The 15578-nt window shown below is 39.1% G+C and overlaps 1 protein-coding gene across 4 annotated transcripts in view; it reads left to right on the forward strand.

The window, feature by feature from the left end:
- Positions 1-14810, forward strand: part of LOC139144948 (uncharacterized) — a 62066-nt gene extending 47256 nt beyond the window's left edge. For 3 of the 4 annotated variants that reach the window (XM_070715784.1, XM_070715783.1, XM_070715785.1), the window contains exons 2-5: positions 5741-5846; positions 8009-8078; positions 10077-10422; positions 13623-14810. In XM_070715784.1, coding sequence (XP_070571885.1) covers positions 5814-5846; positions 8009-8078; positions 10077-10422; positions 13623-13833 — 660 coding nt within the window. In that variant the 5' untranslated portion in view covers positions 5741-5813 and the 3' untranslated portion in view covers positions 13834-14810. Of the gene's footprint in view, positions 1-5252; positions 5385-5740; positions 5847-8008; positions 8079-10076; positions 10423-13622 lie in introns of those variants that run through there. The other variant, XM_070715781.1, reaches the window with a different exon arrangement.
- Positions 14811-15578: the final 768 nt, after the last annotated feature.

Genomic DNA, 15578 nt, shown 5'->3' on the forward strand with positions numbered 1-15578 from the left:
AGTGAAAACCATTGATGGACACATGTCAAATCCCAGTCGTAAGGGCGCGAAGCGCGGTACCAGCCAATCCCTTTCCACTGTCTTGAATGCAGATTAGCCGATTATTATTGCCCTCAAAGTATGATTCATCAGCTATGCCTTAATAAGGTAAAATAGGCGTAAATAATCAAGAAAACCAAGGCTAACGACGTGGCGCGAAAATCGCATATGTTGTAAACAAATGCTCATGAATAGTATCATATGACATCTCAGAGCTGTGCCTATTGGTTTAGAGTCTAGACATAATGAGGTCATGCATAATGAGCTGTCGTGTATTATTCGCTCATGAATCATAGCTTGACTGGCGAGACACTCGAAACGCACGGAACTTGCACAATACGAAAGAACTCCTCGGCGTATGAGCTCATTTTCTTTATTAATGTAGTAGAGGTTACTAATTACAACTGCATTCAGAGGTAAACTTGTGGTAGCCCGTATTTGTTGAACAAAATCCTGACAACTAAAATTTCTGTCGATGCCACAACAGGTCTGCGATCGCAGGCAGTGTTGCAAGTGTTCGATGAGAAGGGGTCATACTGCTGCCCGTCACTACCCGACAGGAAATTTACCTTCCAATATCTGTAATCAGTCGGATTCTCTGTACCAGAGCCCATTACTCTCTATAAAACCAAACATAATAATAGTCCCAGCCGTCGATTTTCCATCGAGTGTCAACGATCATCGATGGTATTGTCCATACAACGATGATCGTATCCGGCATCCAAACACTGCCCGTCAGGAAATTTGCGCTCCAAATATATATTGATGACAACAGCTTTGAGAAAGGATTGAGTCATTGTGAGTAAAAACAGACGCATATTTGTAGCTTTCGATAAATATGGTAGTACTCTTTGGGGTCTGGTACACAGCAGCTCTTTGATGTTTAGACATCGAATCTTGACAGTCAGTACGGCAGTTGACGGGTAGTTGGACCGGTCGGGAAGTTCATGTGATCGCGACATTTAGACCTTTCAATCTAGGTTTATTCTAGGAAAGCCATTTTTGTACCTATCTTCATTTCTACCGTAGAAAGATAATTAGCTTTAAATTTGATCCGTAACTTTAAGAACCATGAGAGTTTCTGTTCTAATGTTTTGATGTTATAGCATCGACATCGGTCAACTCTCGTCGAAGTGTCAACCATTTATGCGCAGGGTGGGAAATTTAACTGTCATAGAACACGTGCATACTGAGGTTGTCAACGTTTTCAAATCATCAAGAAAATAATTATTATTATTAAATAAATTACAAACAATATCAAATTATTGTAGAATATCTTCATATGATAACAAATATTAATTGCTATGTATAGCTTAGTGGGTGAACCCACCCATGAAAGAAAATGGTTTCTGACATGACGTCGCACATGCCAATCACCCTCCAATACCCAATCAAATCGCTGGTACCGGCCACACCTCAAAAGCCGGGTTATCGTGCAGACTGCTATGTGTTATCCTTCTACCAATCAGACTCTTCGGTAACTTTCATCCAATGACTGTGGACTATAATCTCCCGCCAAAAACTGTTTATCCTTTGGTGTTCTATTACATTCGGTGCATGCGCTTTGGCGCCTTTGTATGTAATTGCTACAGTTGTGTTCCGGTTGGCGCCTTTTTTATCTCATGGCGTGTTCAGTAATAAAGCTTGTGTTCTTAGCATGAACTGGTGTCGTTCGCAGTTCTGTATATAAGTCAGACAAGAACCTTGATCATAAAACCCCATCACGACAACGGGCGTAGTTTTGTCGTCTGAACTCCATCAGGGAGAGGACCACTGATGACGATTGTTATCGCATACGGATGTGGCAGGACTTCAAGACGAGAGAAAATAAGCAGGATTCTCCCGTATTATTGAGGGTATCAAACTGGCTATTCATGTTATACCGACATATTTTGTAGAGCGGAACGATTGCCACCACATTTAATTAGCGTCAATGCAATCTTCGGAGTCTACTAGCCTGAAGTCACGCCCCGCTCCTAAAATATTTGTACTTTTTCAGGTGTGTCGACGTTGTCTGAATACCATATTTGTTTATGATCACCAATGTTCATCTCATTGAGGCCTAAGTGACTCTTCGTGAGCGATGTGTGTGTGTGCGCGTGCGCATAATGTAAAAAAAGAAACAGTAATTAAGAGAGATTGGCCGAGAGATCGAGGAAGGGTCAGAACTTTCCGGGGGGGGGGGGTTACCTTTCACGAAGTTAACCTGGTTTACTGTACAGATGGTATTAACGTTATGGCAAATGTCTTATATAACACACCACAAGTTCACAGTTTTATCCTTTTGATGCGGTTTTAACGGACTCATTGCAAAAACCACGTTGTGAAATACTCACTACAGATTCGCCTGGCATTTGTAGAGTTTCCAGTTTCTCAAGGAAAAAAGTAGTGACAATCTTTGCATACTAATTGGCGGCCTTGTTGGCACTTGAATCTTCGAGGGGGGAGGTTGTGGGGATTTTTCTATCAAAACCCCTGCGTTGATGGAATTCAAAGGTTTGCTGCTTTCGCCAGGGACTCGTCGTGGTCTTACAACCCGTAATTTGCAGATGACATTCTGCTCACGATTCAGTGTTCAGGCACCGGTTCAATAACTAGCAGTTTCATAACCTTGGATAAAGGCGGGAAAGTGACAAGGGTAGGGTCACATTTTAGAGGTCGACACCCTCCAATTTTCCCTTGCTTACAGTTGCTTATGTCTATTGTAATTACCGACAGTTGGTCTCGTCTGCTACCAATTTTCTCTTCGTTATGGCTCCACTTAGTCCCACCTCTATTGTTTTGGTATTCTGTGAAAAATCTTAGAATAACGAAACACTGTCTGCATACCAAAGTAGTGTTGGGTTCTTGGCCTACGTACATAAAGAACTGAGGTTGTTCTGTGGACATTTTTCATTGGTAAGGAAAGAAAGTCGGATTTTTCATGTAACAAGTCATATTCCCGGGAATTTTTGTGTCGCGTAGCGGCAGGAAGTATGTGTCCAGCTAACAGCCTGTCGCTCACTAATATACATGCAAAATAAGACTGGCGAGCAGCCAATTACATTCTACTCCTGAGTCGATGGTCTGCATGTATGATTTCCTTGTCGTGGCATCTTCCTGTGTACGAAATTAACATTTGAAATGATTAATACATCCACATGTTGTCGCATCTAAATGTTGCCACATCTAATGTTCCTGCGGGTTTTTAAGCGTCCTCTAAGGACGAATGCTAGCGCTCTGCTTGTTTGTGTTCACGACAAGTCAATTGAACAACGTCGTTAAGTTTATTACTGTTTTACAAATGCTCACGTGGTTATTTCGTGACTGCGAAGAAAATTGAAGGTTTTGAAAGACAGTCAGAGAACGATGACCGTAGAAGTTGTTTACCTTTGTTACTTCTAAAGAGTAAGATTTCTACCACCGCTATGATGTTGTTTTGCATACAATGGAATCTGCTTCTACATATAGCTGGAGACATAAATTGACAATCCAAGCTTATTCAGGGGGAAATTTAGTTGTTTTAGGAAATAAGAAACTACCTAAGTAACATGAAAAGGTTAATATTTCACTTAGGGTTAGGGTTAGGGTTAGGGTAATGTAAGATGCAATGCGCATCGTGAACAGATCTCAATTTTTTAAATAACTTTCCGGTCTACCGCTTGTTGTGGCTATTTTTAATGCTCTTGGGGTAAGAAAAACGTTCATTGTCTTCGTTCTTCGAAACTCTGAAATTTAATTTTCCCCATAGACATGATAGAGGGTCGAATTAACAATACCTTGGATGGCGTCCATTTTGAATTTCAAATATCGGCAAATGTTATAGGTATTTATTTCCTCTGGTGCCAAATTTGGCCCCAGATTTTTATGCCTGGTTTGTGAACAGAATGGTTTGAAGTTTAGGAGAATTTGAGTAAGAGTGTACGTCTGTCACTTTCGAGGCACATAAAGTACAGGTGACTGTCCTCTGGTGGACGTTTACAAATGTACAAATGACCTAAACCACGATCTCTCTTTTTTGTGGAGGGACCGCGCCTAAACCCATAAAATTTGTGTTTATGTATTGAGTGAATGTCCGTAAGTTCCCTTTGGCTCACTCTTATGTTTTAGCGAGGTGCCCGTCAAATTCGGCCGAAAATCACACGAAACGTCGGCCGAAAATCACACGAAACGAGCGTTTTTGAAGCAAATTAAGTACCAGGTATGAATTTTGAGAATGATAGGGAACGATCGACGGTTACATGATAGACAAACTTTTCACAGTAAAATCGAACGTCGAAGATGACATGGTGGCATAATCCCTGTAGGAAATAGCCATTTTGTTTCCAGACTTGGGTTTTTTTTCTCGCTTATGTACACACGTCTATGGGGCGAATAGTCCCAGAGCTGAATAGACCACAAGTGACTGTGGGTTGGAACGGTGATTTGAGAAAGCCAGTACGATGCGGTCGAACGGCTTTTGTGTTTCCACTTGACTTTTCATTTTTTTTCCAACCACTAAAACCTACTAGCGACGATATTGTCGGCAAATGGCTTGCAAATTACAAATTTTCTCGTTTTATTTCAAAGTTTGTGTCGTCGATTTAAGCATTCCATTTTAATATGGCGTCGTCCACTCACTTCCTAAATATCGGATATATTCCGTAAGATGTATACCGCCAGGAAGAACTTAATGAGTTTATACCGGTATCTTTATGCATATTTTCCGTATTGTGCTGTAAAGGTGCTAATTAGAGTAATTTACCAAGTTTCAATTGTGGTAACAAACTATCTATTCCCTAGTTGGTTTTCAGCAACGTGACTGTGTATATTTCCAAAAACATCCACAACGCTCAATTCTTCGTAGCTACGCAGAGGGCACATCAAAAAATACATGATCTTTATCAACGTTTTCTTCCATATTTTATGCCATTTTGCTCTCATTTAAGCCTTTTTTGTACGCTTTGCTAAAATTTCATCTCCGCTAAAGATCAGCGCATGCATTTGCGTCATTACTCACTCAATTTTGCCTTAGACAACTTTTCCTGGACTATAGCTGTCTTTGTCTGAGAACCCGGATCTCCCAGTCGAGATATCATAAAAAAGACGGGTTTCAGCTTTCACCTAATCAAATTGACCGGCTTTGTCTGGTCAACCATGTAGGTACTAGGTATACTTTAAAAGTATTAGGTGTCGCCACAACATCTGAATACTAATATACCCTATATACAATAAACCCGGATATTCTAAATGTTGACTTGAACACGTAATCGCCAATACATGCAGTTAGTCCTTAGAGGTGCTCGGTTGTATACGTACGTGCGTTTTGGTAACGCTGCGATAACCTGGCGGAGGTTTGAGTATTGTCGATGGTTGATCTATAAAAGGTAACATTCGACCATGTTTGTACCTACGTGTTTCAATGAACGAACATGAATAACTCTAAAGCAAGTTACTCGAACTTTTCAGCCACATATCTCGTTGGGAGGTACATCGCGGCAACGTATTAAGATCTGAAGATCTTTAACATTTTTCAGCTGCCGTTGTTTTGTCACCGACAACGTAACGGAAACCGAGTGATGTGCGAACAGCTGACAAGCATTTTATCAACTCGTGCGGCTCGTTTATGAACCCGTTCTTCAACGAGCACTTTTGCTTCTGTTTCTATAACATTGAGAAAGCTTTTCGAGAGAAATAATGTTTTGAGTCGTATTCGTCTGACTTTCACTCTTTGCTCTTGCAGGCCATCTGAACCCCGCCTGTACGGAATAACCTGAGGGAAGAATGAGAAGACAGAGTCGGACATACTTGAAAACATGATGGAAATGATGCACATGATGCAAATGCGAGTAAGTCACATTTACATCCCCTTTTTAATCTTTTGTAGAGAGTAAATAACAGTGTTTCCTAACTTTTCCCAACTTCGATGTCTTTTTGTGAGAGTTACCGGGCTGATCGTTGCACAGGCCCTTTGTCTAATGTCATTGACTTCAGAACGCGTTGCAAATCAACTGAAAAGATGCAAAACGAAATCGTGGTTTGCAGCTTCCAGTTTGTATATTTGTTATGTTGCCAACTTTCACAGCATTGTACAACATGCGAGCATAACAATATCATCTCTTAGGATATCGCGGTATTTTGTACACACTCTTGATTAGAACTGTTACAGCCGTGTTTACTTTTGTATTGTGCGACGTTACGGATTGCTTTCACTTCATCAAGTTACCTTGGTACCTGCGGATAGTTTAGTTGCCAAGTGAATGACTTTCCTTGTGTCTCGAAATTTGAAACATCCAATCAAATGTTTTTTTAGTGGTGAGAATCTGATAGCTTTGTGTGGAATGCCACCTTAACCAAGCTTTTGCAACGATTTAATTGTCCACCAAGACATAGTCTCTGGCTTTATCCTTTGGTAGAAAAAAAAATTCATATAATTTCATTCGCATTTTTTCCTTGGACAAGACTTTTTTCGTCACATAACATCCATGTTGTGATTAGGCCTACTTTAAGGTAGAACGCACCTCGGGGACAGACATTCGGACTCTCAAACTTTTACAGTTCTCTTCTGATATACTACATGTGGGGGTTCATTTTAAAGCTCTCGGTGAAAGAAAACTTTTCACCGGCTTAGTTTTTCGAAATTCGAAAATTTTTGTTTTTCTCCATAGAGCTAACACAGGGATGGCGGCCATTTTGAATTTCTAATATCGGTAAATCTTGGGTAATTTGTTTCTCTAGTACCAAAATTTGCACGGTGACCCCCTATTTTTATTCTTGATTTTGAAAGAGAATGATTGAAAGATTCCTTGAGGAAAGTTAGAGCAAAAGTTTAAGTCTTTAACTTTCGAGGTGCATACTACCTTAAGTAGCGCTTTTGTTTCTCTAATAACACACTGTCTTGGTAAACGGGCAATTTAGAGGTAGGAAGAAATCGGCATTTCAAAATGTTCTTTAAGGTAGTATGCGCCTCGAAAGTGAAAGACTTAAACTTTTGCTCAAACTTTCCTTTAAGAATATTTCAATCAGAGTCTTTCAAAATCAATAATAAAAGTCGATGCTAGCCCAACTTTGCAAATTTTGATACTAGAGATACAAATTACTCAAGATTTACCGATATTGACAATTCAAAATGGCCGCAATCCCTGTGTTAACTCTATAGAGAAAAAATAAAATTAAGCATGTGAAAAGTTTTCTTACACCAAGAGCTTTAAAATGAACCCCCGTAAGAGGTAGATCAGAAAAGAATTGAAAAAGTTTGAGAGTCTGAACAGCTGTCCCCGAGGAGCGTTCTACCTTACGGAGAATTGCAAAACTGGTCGTGTTTCATTTTGCTGTACGAATTGACTTCTGTATTTCACTTACAAGTCTCTCTAGACGTAGGAGGAAATGCGACGAATCAACATCGAAATGTTAAAAATACAAATGAAAGGATCAGAAATTATGACTTTCGACAAGTGTCCCTTCCCATCTTCATGCCTGTATCAACTCCAGTTTCTTGGTCTAATAATAATATTCCAGAAGTGGTGGCGTCATACTTACCATAGACAACACTGGTGGCGGCACGTGCTCCACTTTGTTGCCTTCCACTACGACTCGAATGTTGCCCCTCTCTTTCATTCTCGCGAGCCAGAGCATAATTTCCGCTCCGCTGACCTACGCAAAACTCAAGCGCTAAGCCGTTGCCGTAAAGAGGCGTGTGACGTAGTTTATAACGATTCTCTCTTAAAATATATATTATATGTATGCATCCAGTTTTGGGCTTGTCAATACAGCTATTGTAGCTGAATTGCCTCCTTGTGTTGACGATTGAATTTTATGGGTTGAAATAAACGAGCAACAAATGAATGCTATGTTGACGCAGCTCAAGAAGGAACATTCTTTGGGAGAAGAGTAAGAAAGTAGACCTGCCCCCTCCCGCGGTTTCTGTTATCGGGTTGACGAGTGAGCTCATTTCCATCAATCGGGTCGTATTTTTAATACACTAATACTTGCATTCATCTCTCTTTGACAGAATAGTTTCTATTTCGGTCAGGACATCGGTCACGTGTTGCTAAAACAATGGATGGTGGATTCACCAACAGGTGAGACTTGTGTGCTCCATTTTCCCATTAATAAACAGGAAAAAGGCGCCGCCTTTCATAAACGCATGAACGTTAAGGCATGGGTCTGAGACTATAACATTTTATGGTAGGTAAGAATCAAGTTTTAGAAAATTCTCAGCGAAATGACAGTAAAGTTGGCAAAAAATATATTTCTCAGTGTGTATAAATGATTTTTTTGCAAATCTTTAGATTTTGACCAAGTCACGAGACTAACAGCCTATATTTTCCCGCCAAAATCACAAGACAAAATGTTATTCAAAAGAAATCGTCAGTAGATGCAAAAAAGCATGGAAGCTCATGTAACAACCACTGACTAATTCAAAATTATTAACGTTTCACAATTTTTTTCTCCAAAATCCTAAAAAAATCGAGCAATATTTTACGTTTCACAGATATTTTAAAATAATAGATAATGTTAAGGTTAATAGATATGTCAAAATATTTTATTACTGTTATCGTTCTGTTATGTTGAGTGATAATTGCTCTTTCAGATTATGCAGAAGAACAGACAGAAATATCGCGTTAACATAATATGTTTGAATTTTGGCGGGAAAATGTAAGTTTTAGTGACGTGACCGTATCTGTCAACATTTTATATAGCCTGTCTCTTAAAGTATAGCGAAACAAAGTAGTTGATCTAATTTCATTCAATTCTGACCATATTCCTTGAAATAATAGAGTCAGTGTGTTTTCTACAGTGACCCATGCCTTAACTTACTTGTGAAATCTTTTACTGGTGGAGATGTACTTGAAAGATTAATACCTATACGTCGCTTAAAGTATTCAACGCACGGTGTTCTTTTCAAAGCTGTTCTCTTTATAGCTGTGTCGTTTCTGAAAAGTTTTCAGAGTTGTTGACGTGGAATGCAGAACAACGGTACCTCGGCACGTATACCATTTGAAATACCCCAGATATTACGCAGAAGAATTTTCAAAGGTTTTTGACTATTTTTGACACATTTACAAGTATGTGTAAGTAGAGTAATGGGTGCAATTTTTTCCGCGTTCCAAGCTTCGATTTTTTTCAGAGTTAGCAGGGCTTGTGTACTTCTTCCCCGTCTGTTTTTGTTGTATTCTTGTCACGTGAATGCACAATAGGGGCAAGCTGTAGAGCTTTTAGCAATCTTTATCTTTGTACTTTTGAACCCTCCCCAGATCTACCTATTCCAAAAACTACATTATGTGCTTGGAAAGGCCAGAAGCCGTAACCTTTGATAATTTTTTTTCACCATTTTTTGTGTGTGATTCTACTCCCCAGAGCATGTTGAAACACCTACTACCATATGATGTAATTTATTCCACTACTGATTGGCTAATCAACGGCCAAAACAAAGGTCATGGCAAAACGTCACTGGTGTAGTATAGTTGAACCAATCCGCAGTGGAAAAAATGACGTCATATGGTAGAATCGTTCTGCAGGCCACATTTCACCGCGCTTGGTCTCAAAACACGGCCGATTTCTTCAAGATGATGCGAGAAACACGTTCATCGGCGTGATTTTCGAGGAGATGGTTAAATTTGTGATCCAACTAGGCATATGGGAGTGTAGTTCTGAATGTTTTGTGCGAGCGCACGGCCAGTTGACAAATCGGATGGTGTGTTTTTTGAGTGATTGTGTTGAACCACCTTGTGAGTATTTAGGTTACAGTGGCGGGCATATCGACTACGGGATCAATAGATCGATCCGAAAATGAATCTACTTAGCATACTACCTAGCTAAGGAGCGCTTGTGGGAGTTTCTCCGGAATCACAGCAGAAACTAACTCACTACTGCACAGACTCAAATGTAACGCGTTCAATTAATCGCAAAGAAAGCTGGCCTTGGCTGCCAAATTTAAATAGGTTTGTATGAAATAGGAGATACACAAGAGAAACGAAACTATTACAGCAGATTTTTTAGAAATTCACCGACTTGAACCAAGTCTACCCGGGCCGTTGTTTTGAGCGTTGAACGTCACAATGTGTAATTTGTTACAGGTCTGTTTGGTGTGTGCGTCGTAGCATTAATACTGACCCTAATGGAATCGTACATCCAAGCCTTGACCAGAAGGTTGGAAAGAGAGCTATCCAAGCAGGCAACTCTTCAAGCTCACCGAGAAGCCAAATATCCCCGGTTGGACCCATCAAAGGTTAAAGATCCCACACTAAAGAGGGCGCTGTCGATTTACATGGACCCAAACCGATGGGTGAAATACGATGCAGATATTTTTTCCACTGAGAAGAAAACTTGCCACAAAAGCGATACAGAGACAAACGGACAGTTAACGGATGGCACCAAGGAACAAAAAGACTCTCGCAAACGAACGACAACTAATATAGAGAGGTGAATATCAGTGCCGTTGTTTTTGTAAGCCAGCTCTATTTACAAGTTTTGCCAAAAAAAACACAATAAACACTTTATCTGAAACTCTGTGAGTGAATTTTAACTCGTGTATTAGTAACTTTCTCTCAAGTGGATTGCAGTCATCTTTTTTTGCTGAAACCTTTTCTCTACTTTGACATTGTAGGGGAAAGATTTCAGCAATTGCAAACAGTTGACTCTTTTCAAAGTTGCCCGCTGAGAGGGGATTGGTCAGTTTCTTCGGCCTGGGGGCCGGAGATTCATAGGGGGGGGGGGGAAGTCACCAGGTTTCTGACTTTGGTGATTAGGGGGTCACCATGTTTTTGAAGTGCTCAATAGGGGAGTCAGTGTGTTTTTGACTTTCGACACGGGCTCATACTTTCCTAAAATGCATCGTACCAGCAACAAATTTCATCATTCAGTGGCATTTTTCGGCGAGCCCTTTGGGCGCCTAACTTTAATTTTCAGACATATTTTTCAGTGCGCCCTTGGGGCGGTGACTTTATTATATCAGACATATATATCAGAGATATTTGTATGTTTAAACTTTTTCGGCGCGTCCGTAGGGCCGGTACTTTAATATATCAGATATATATATTAGAAATATCTTGATGTCTGTAAATTGAAAGTCTGTTTTGCAAAGTGTACTAATCATTATGAAAGCTGTGCTTTCATGGTTTCGATGTTAAAAGAAAAGATCCTCTCTGACACTGGGCTGCGTACAGATTTGGCTAAAACTTATAAAAATAGGTCTCTATGGCTTATCAGAGATGTAATTGGATGGCTGGCAAGTCTAAGGGATGGACCATTAGACCTTGGGAGGGGGGTGGTCACAATGAAATTGTGAAAAAAATTTTTTTACTATTGTAAATTTCTGAAATTTTTTTTTTCCAATTGAGATTAGCTGTGCAAATTTTTTTTTTCAGAGTAAATTTTCAGATTTATAATTTTTTTTTAGTTCGTCGCTGTCTGAAGATAAAGAGGGCAAAGATGTGGTGCCAAGCACCACAAGCGGCCACGCAAGCGGTCAGGGGGGGGGGGAGGTCAGGAGAGGGGTGTCCCCCTGCTGCTGTTGGAGCTTTTGAAAAATAGAGATTAAAATGGTGTTATTTGGTGGCACTTTTTGCGGGGGGAGGTCAGGAGGGGGTGTCCCCCTCCTGCCGTTGGAGCTTTTGAAAATGGAGATTAAAATGGTGTTATTTGGTGGCACTTGGGGAGTATTTTTGCGGGGGGAGGTCAGGAGGGGGTGTCCCCCCTCCTGCTGTTGGAGCTTTTGAAAAATAGAGAAAAAATGGTGTTATTTGGTGGCACTTTGGGAGCATTTTTTTCGGATTACACATCTTCCTCTGAAACATGGTCTTCTTGCTCCTCAGTAGCTTCCTACAGTTTGAAAATTGACTATTTGGTTTCCTGGCTTCCCTTTCTACTGCGTGGTGAAATGCCTACATTCACCCCACCAAACATCATGCATATCTCATGATTTACAATTGATTTTGACAAGCTGAGAAGCTAAAATAAGCTAAATAATATAGTTAAATTTGCATATTTGTGTTTTTAGAGCAATTGTTACCCTTTTTTGATCAAAACATCTATTTCTCTGTAGCAGCAATGTCCAAATTGATTGGATGAGTATAGATGTGTTGAAATTTCAATATTTGTCTTTTTAGGGCAATTTATGCCATTCATGGTCAAAAAATCTGTATTCTCTGAAAGGGCTTGTCCAATTTCTTTGAAATTTGCTACACAAAAACGATTATTCATGCAGATTTATTCAGTATTTGCTATCGAGAAACTTTCAAAGTTCAACCCTTTTGTGTGTTTTTTTGTTGGGATTTGTTGGATAGATGGCATTCTACCTAGTGTATTGTTGAATGTTAAAACATGTGTTGCTGTTGTTTTTTGAGGCTGTTTTTTGAGAAAAAAGAATTGAAAATGCCTTTTTAAAAGCAAAATAATACATAATGACTTGATATGTTGTTTTATCATTATTGACGTGTTTCTACTTGTTCACCCATTCTTGCATTCATCATTGCAATAAAATGCTGTGAAAAAAATGAAACTGATGTGGCCTGCATCTGTTTACCTTGATCTTAAAAGGCAAATACAACTTTCTATCTTGACAACCATACCATAGTTTCAATGTTTTACCTAGTGTACCTGCTTGGTTTGTACGCAGGAAACAAGTAGAAAACAGGCTCTATAATTTCATAATTTTCAAGTGATCAGAATACAAAAGTTCTGAAAAGATAAGATCATCACAACTTCCAGTATAAGGGACACAGTCACTCTAAATGTATAAATTAAAATTAAAAATGTGCCGGGAGGATGTACTAATAAATACAGAAAGTTGCTTTCTGTCGGTAAATCTAAAAAAATTCAAAATTTTAATACTTTTGCAGATTTTTTTACGCCTTTGTCTTCTTTTTTTTTTTTTTTATTTTGCAAACTAGTTTGAAGATTTTTTTTTCCTAACTTTCTGCTCTGAAATTTTTTTTTTCTGTTTTTGACCACCCCCCTCCCAAGATCTAATGGTCCGTCCCTAAACACCGGGGTTTTCGATTTACCGCTTTTCTCTCTTTGATTATTAATGATTGACATCCATTTATGTGCAACAGATGTGGATATCTGGTTATACATAGAAAGTGTGGAATACATTCACGGCTCATTCAAAATACTGTATTCAAACTTAAACTTGACACTTACAACTGACATGACGACAATTTCACTAAAGCACAGAATGTCTAAATGTTTAATATAAATATATATATGTATGTATATATATATATATATATATTTATACATATATATATATTTATATTACTGAATTAATGAATTTTCATTCCACCTTTTGTTTTACCTTTGTCACGCGCAGGGGGGTCACCCTATCACCCTGTTTTCGAAAGTTGGAATGGGGGGTCACCCTGTTTTCAAAAATTGGAATAGGTTGGGTCAGCCACTTTTTGACGTCGGCAAAAAACAATAATCCATCCCCAGGCCGAAGAAACTGACCAGTCCCTGGTGATGTAGTGGTCATTTTAATAGCGCACGAGGATAGCGGATGCAGCAGATGGCGGTATAAAAATGGAATAAATATGATGATTATCTTTACAGCATTTCAAAATTTAACAGCATGAGCCATTGAAAAACATTGATTCGATGTACATTTATATTCTTCTTCACAGGCTTAAATACCACATCGCTCTCAGCTCTCTTCACGTCGTACGTTTGCTGTTAGGATATTTGGTAATGCTACTGGTTATGAATTACAACGGTTGGATTTTGCTCGCCACTGTCGTTGGTGTCGGCATTGGCTATTTCCTTTTCGCCTGGAATGCACATGAGGCCTATCGCCTGCGGGCGCAAGAGAAAAAGAAGCCCCCAGTTGTGGTGTGAGAGAGTGTTTTCTTCTGCAAAAGTGTCGGGCTATGATCCAGCAAACTGCGTCAAACAAGTTTTCGTACGTTACATGAACTGGATCGCCTCTTTTTCTTGTAAAGAAATTGTGCTTTAAATATCGACTAGGCAGATTGCATAGACGTAAAACGGTGTAACAGTGTGCTTGGACAAGCCATCGGTACACTACATTGCACGATTATGATCAAAGTGACAGATTTGTACATGTTTTTTAAATTGCGTCTGTAAATAACTATCTTGTCATCGAGTTTGAATGGCTCATTATTGTTTTACACAAATTGAATCCAAATTTGTTGACATATGAGCCTCTTCATCAACTAGGACATACCAAGTAAATTAAAAAAAAACATAAAAAAAGCAAATCGAAAGCAATCACCCAAGTGTCACAAATTTAATCTGTTTGTTGACGTCTGTGTTTTTTTCCATTCGCTGAATTTTCCAGAACAATTAAACTTGAAAGTCAAGCTTTATGAATAATCAGAGTTGATCAAAGATGCTAATTCTATCAATTAGGCCTAAGGTAGAACGCACCTCGGGGACAGAAATTCGGGCTTTCAAATTTTATCAATTCTCTTCTGATCTACCACTTGTTGGGGCTCATTTTGAAGCTCTCGATGAAAGAAAAGTTTTCACCGTCTTAGTTTTTCGAAAATCGAAAATTTTATTTTTCCCCATAGAGTTAACACAGGGATGGCGGCCATTTTGAATTTCAAATATCGGGAAATTTCAAGTAATTTGTCTCTCTAGTATCAAAGTTTGCACGGTGACCCCTGATTTTTATTCTTGCTTTGGTAAGAGAATGGTCGAAAGTTTCATTGAGGAAAGTTTGAGCAAAAGTTTAAGTCTTTCACTTTCGAGGCGCATATTACCTTAGATAGTTGACCCTCTTTTATATTTTATTGTATTTGGAAGATTAATGTAAATAAATTGAAAGTGTATATTTTCCTACCCGGCAACCGTACCTGCTGACTTCTTTATCACCGTTCAAAAGGGAACGTTGGTTACGGCAACGTAGAGACTGGTATCACATGATGCTAACGCTCTAAGTTTGCAGACAGAACTAGGGCAGTTTATACTCCGGGAGGCATCGCATGTAAGGAGGAAGATAAAAAAAAGAGAAATGCAATGTGTGTGAACAGCAATTTTTTGAAATTCTACCCATTACTGACTTAAATTAACAGAAATCGTATCAACTTGAAGGCTGTTTATCGCACATCACGGGCATTTTCCTGATGCACTGTGCATCTCATGGCACAGGATTAAAACAATTTAGAAGTAAAGGGTATCGGCACCTATTTTAATGTTCTGATACCGAATTAAAATAAAAAAAGTAAACGTATGGATATAATATCCGAGTACAAAAAAGACCAAAGGTGTTGCTGGCTGGCTCGATGCCTACTTTCAAATTCTGTTACGTCATCAGTTTAGAGTGTTGCTGGTTGTTCTTTTCATTTCTTTCACATTACTCATCGCTCGGTGTATTTAAATATGGCAAACAATACCCGCCAAAATCCCCCCGGATAGATGACGTCACAATAGCGTGATACTCACGATTAGTGTGCGATTGGCATATATTACATTTACACATTGTAGATTCAATAAGAATGACCCCTGACTCATCGAAGTCGATAACTTCAAGTTTTTACCGTACTTTGTCCACGAAATTGTGGTCCTTATAAGGAAAATTTTGTGTTCATCGGAAAATTCGAAAATGTGGTCTCTAA

Source organism: Ptychodera flava, chromosome 12, assembly GCF_041260155.1.
Source record: "Ptychodera flava strain L36383 chromosome 12, AS_Pfla_20210202, whole genome shotgun sequence".
Taxonomy (NCBI): Eukaryota; Metazoa; Hemichordata; class Enteropneusta; family Ptychoderidae; genus Ptychodera; species Ptychodera flava.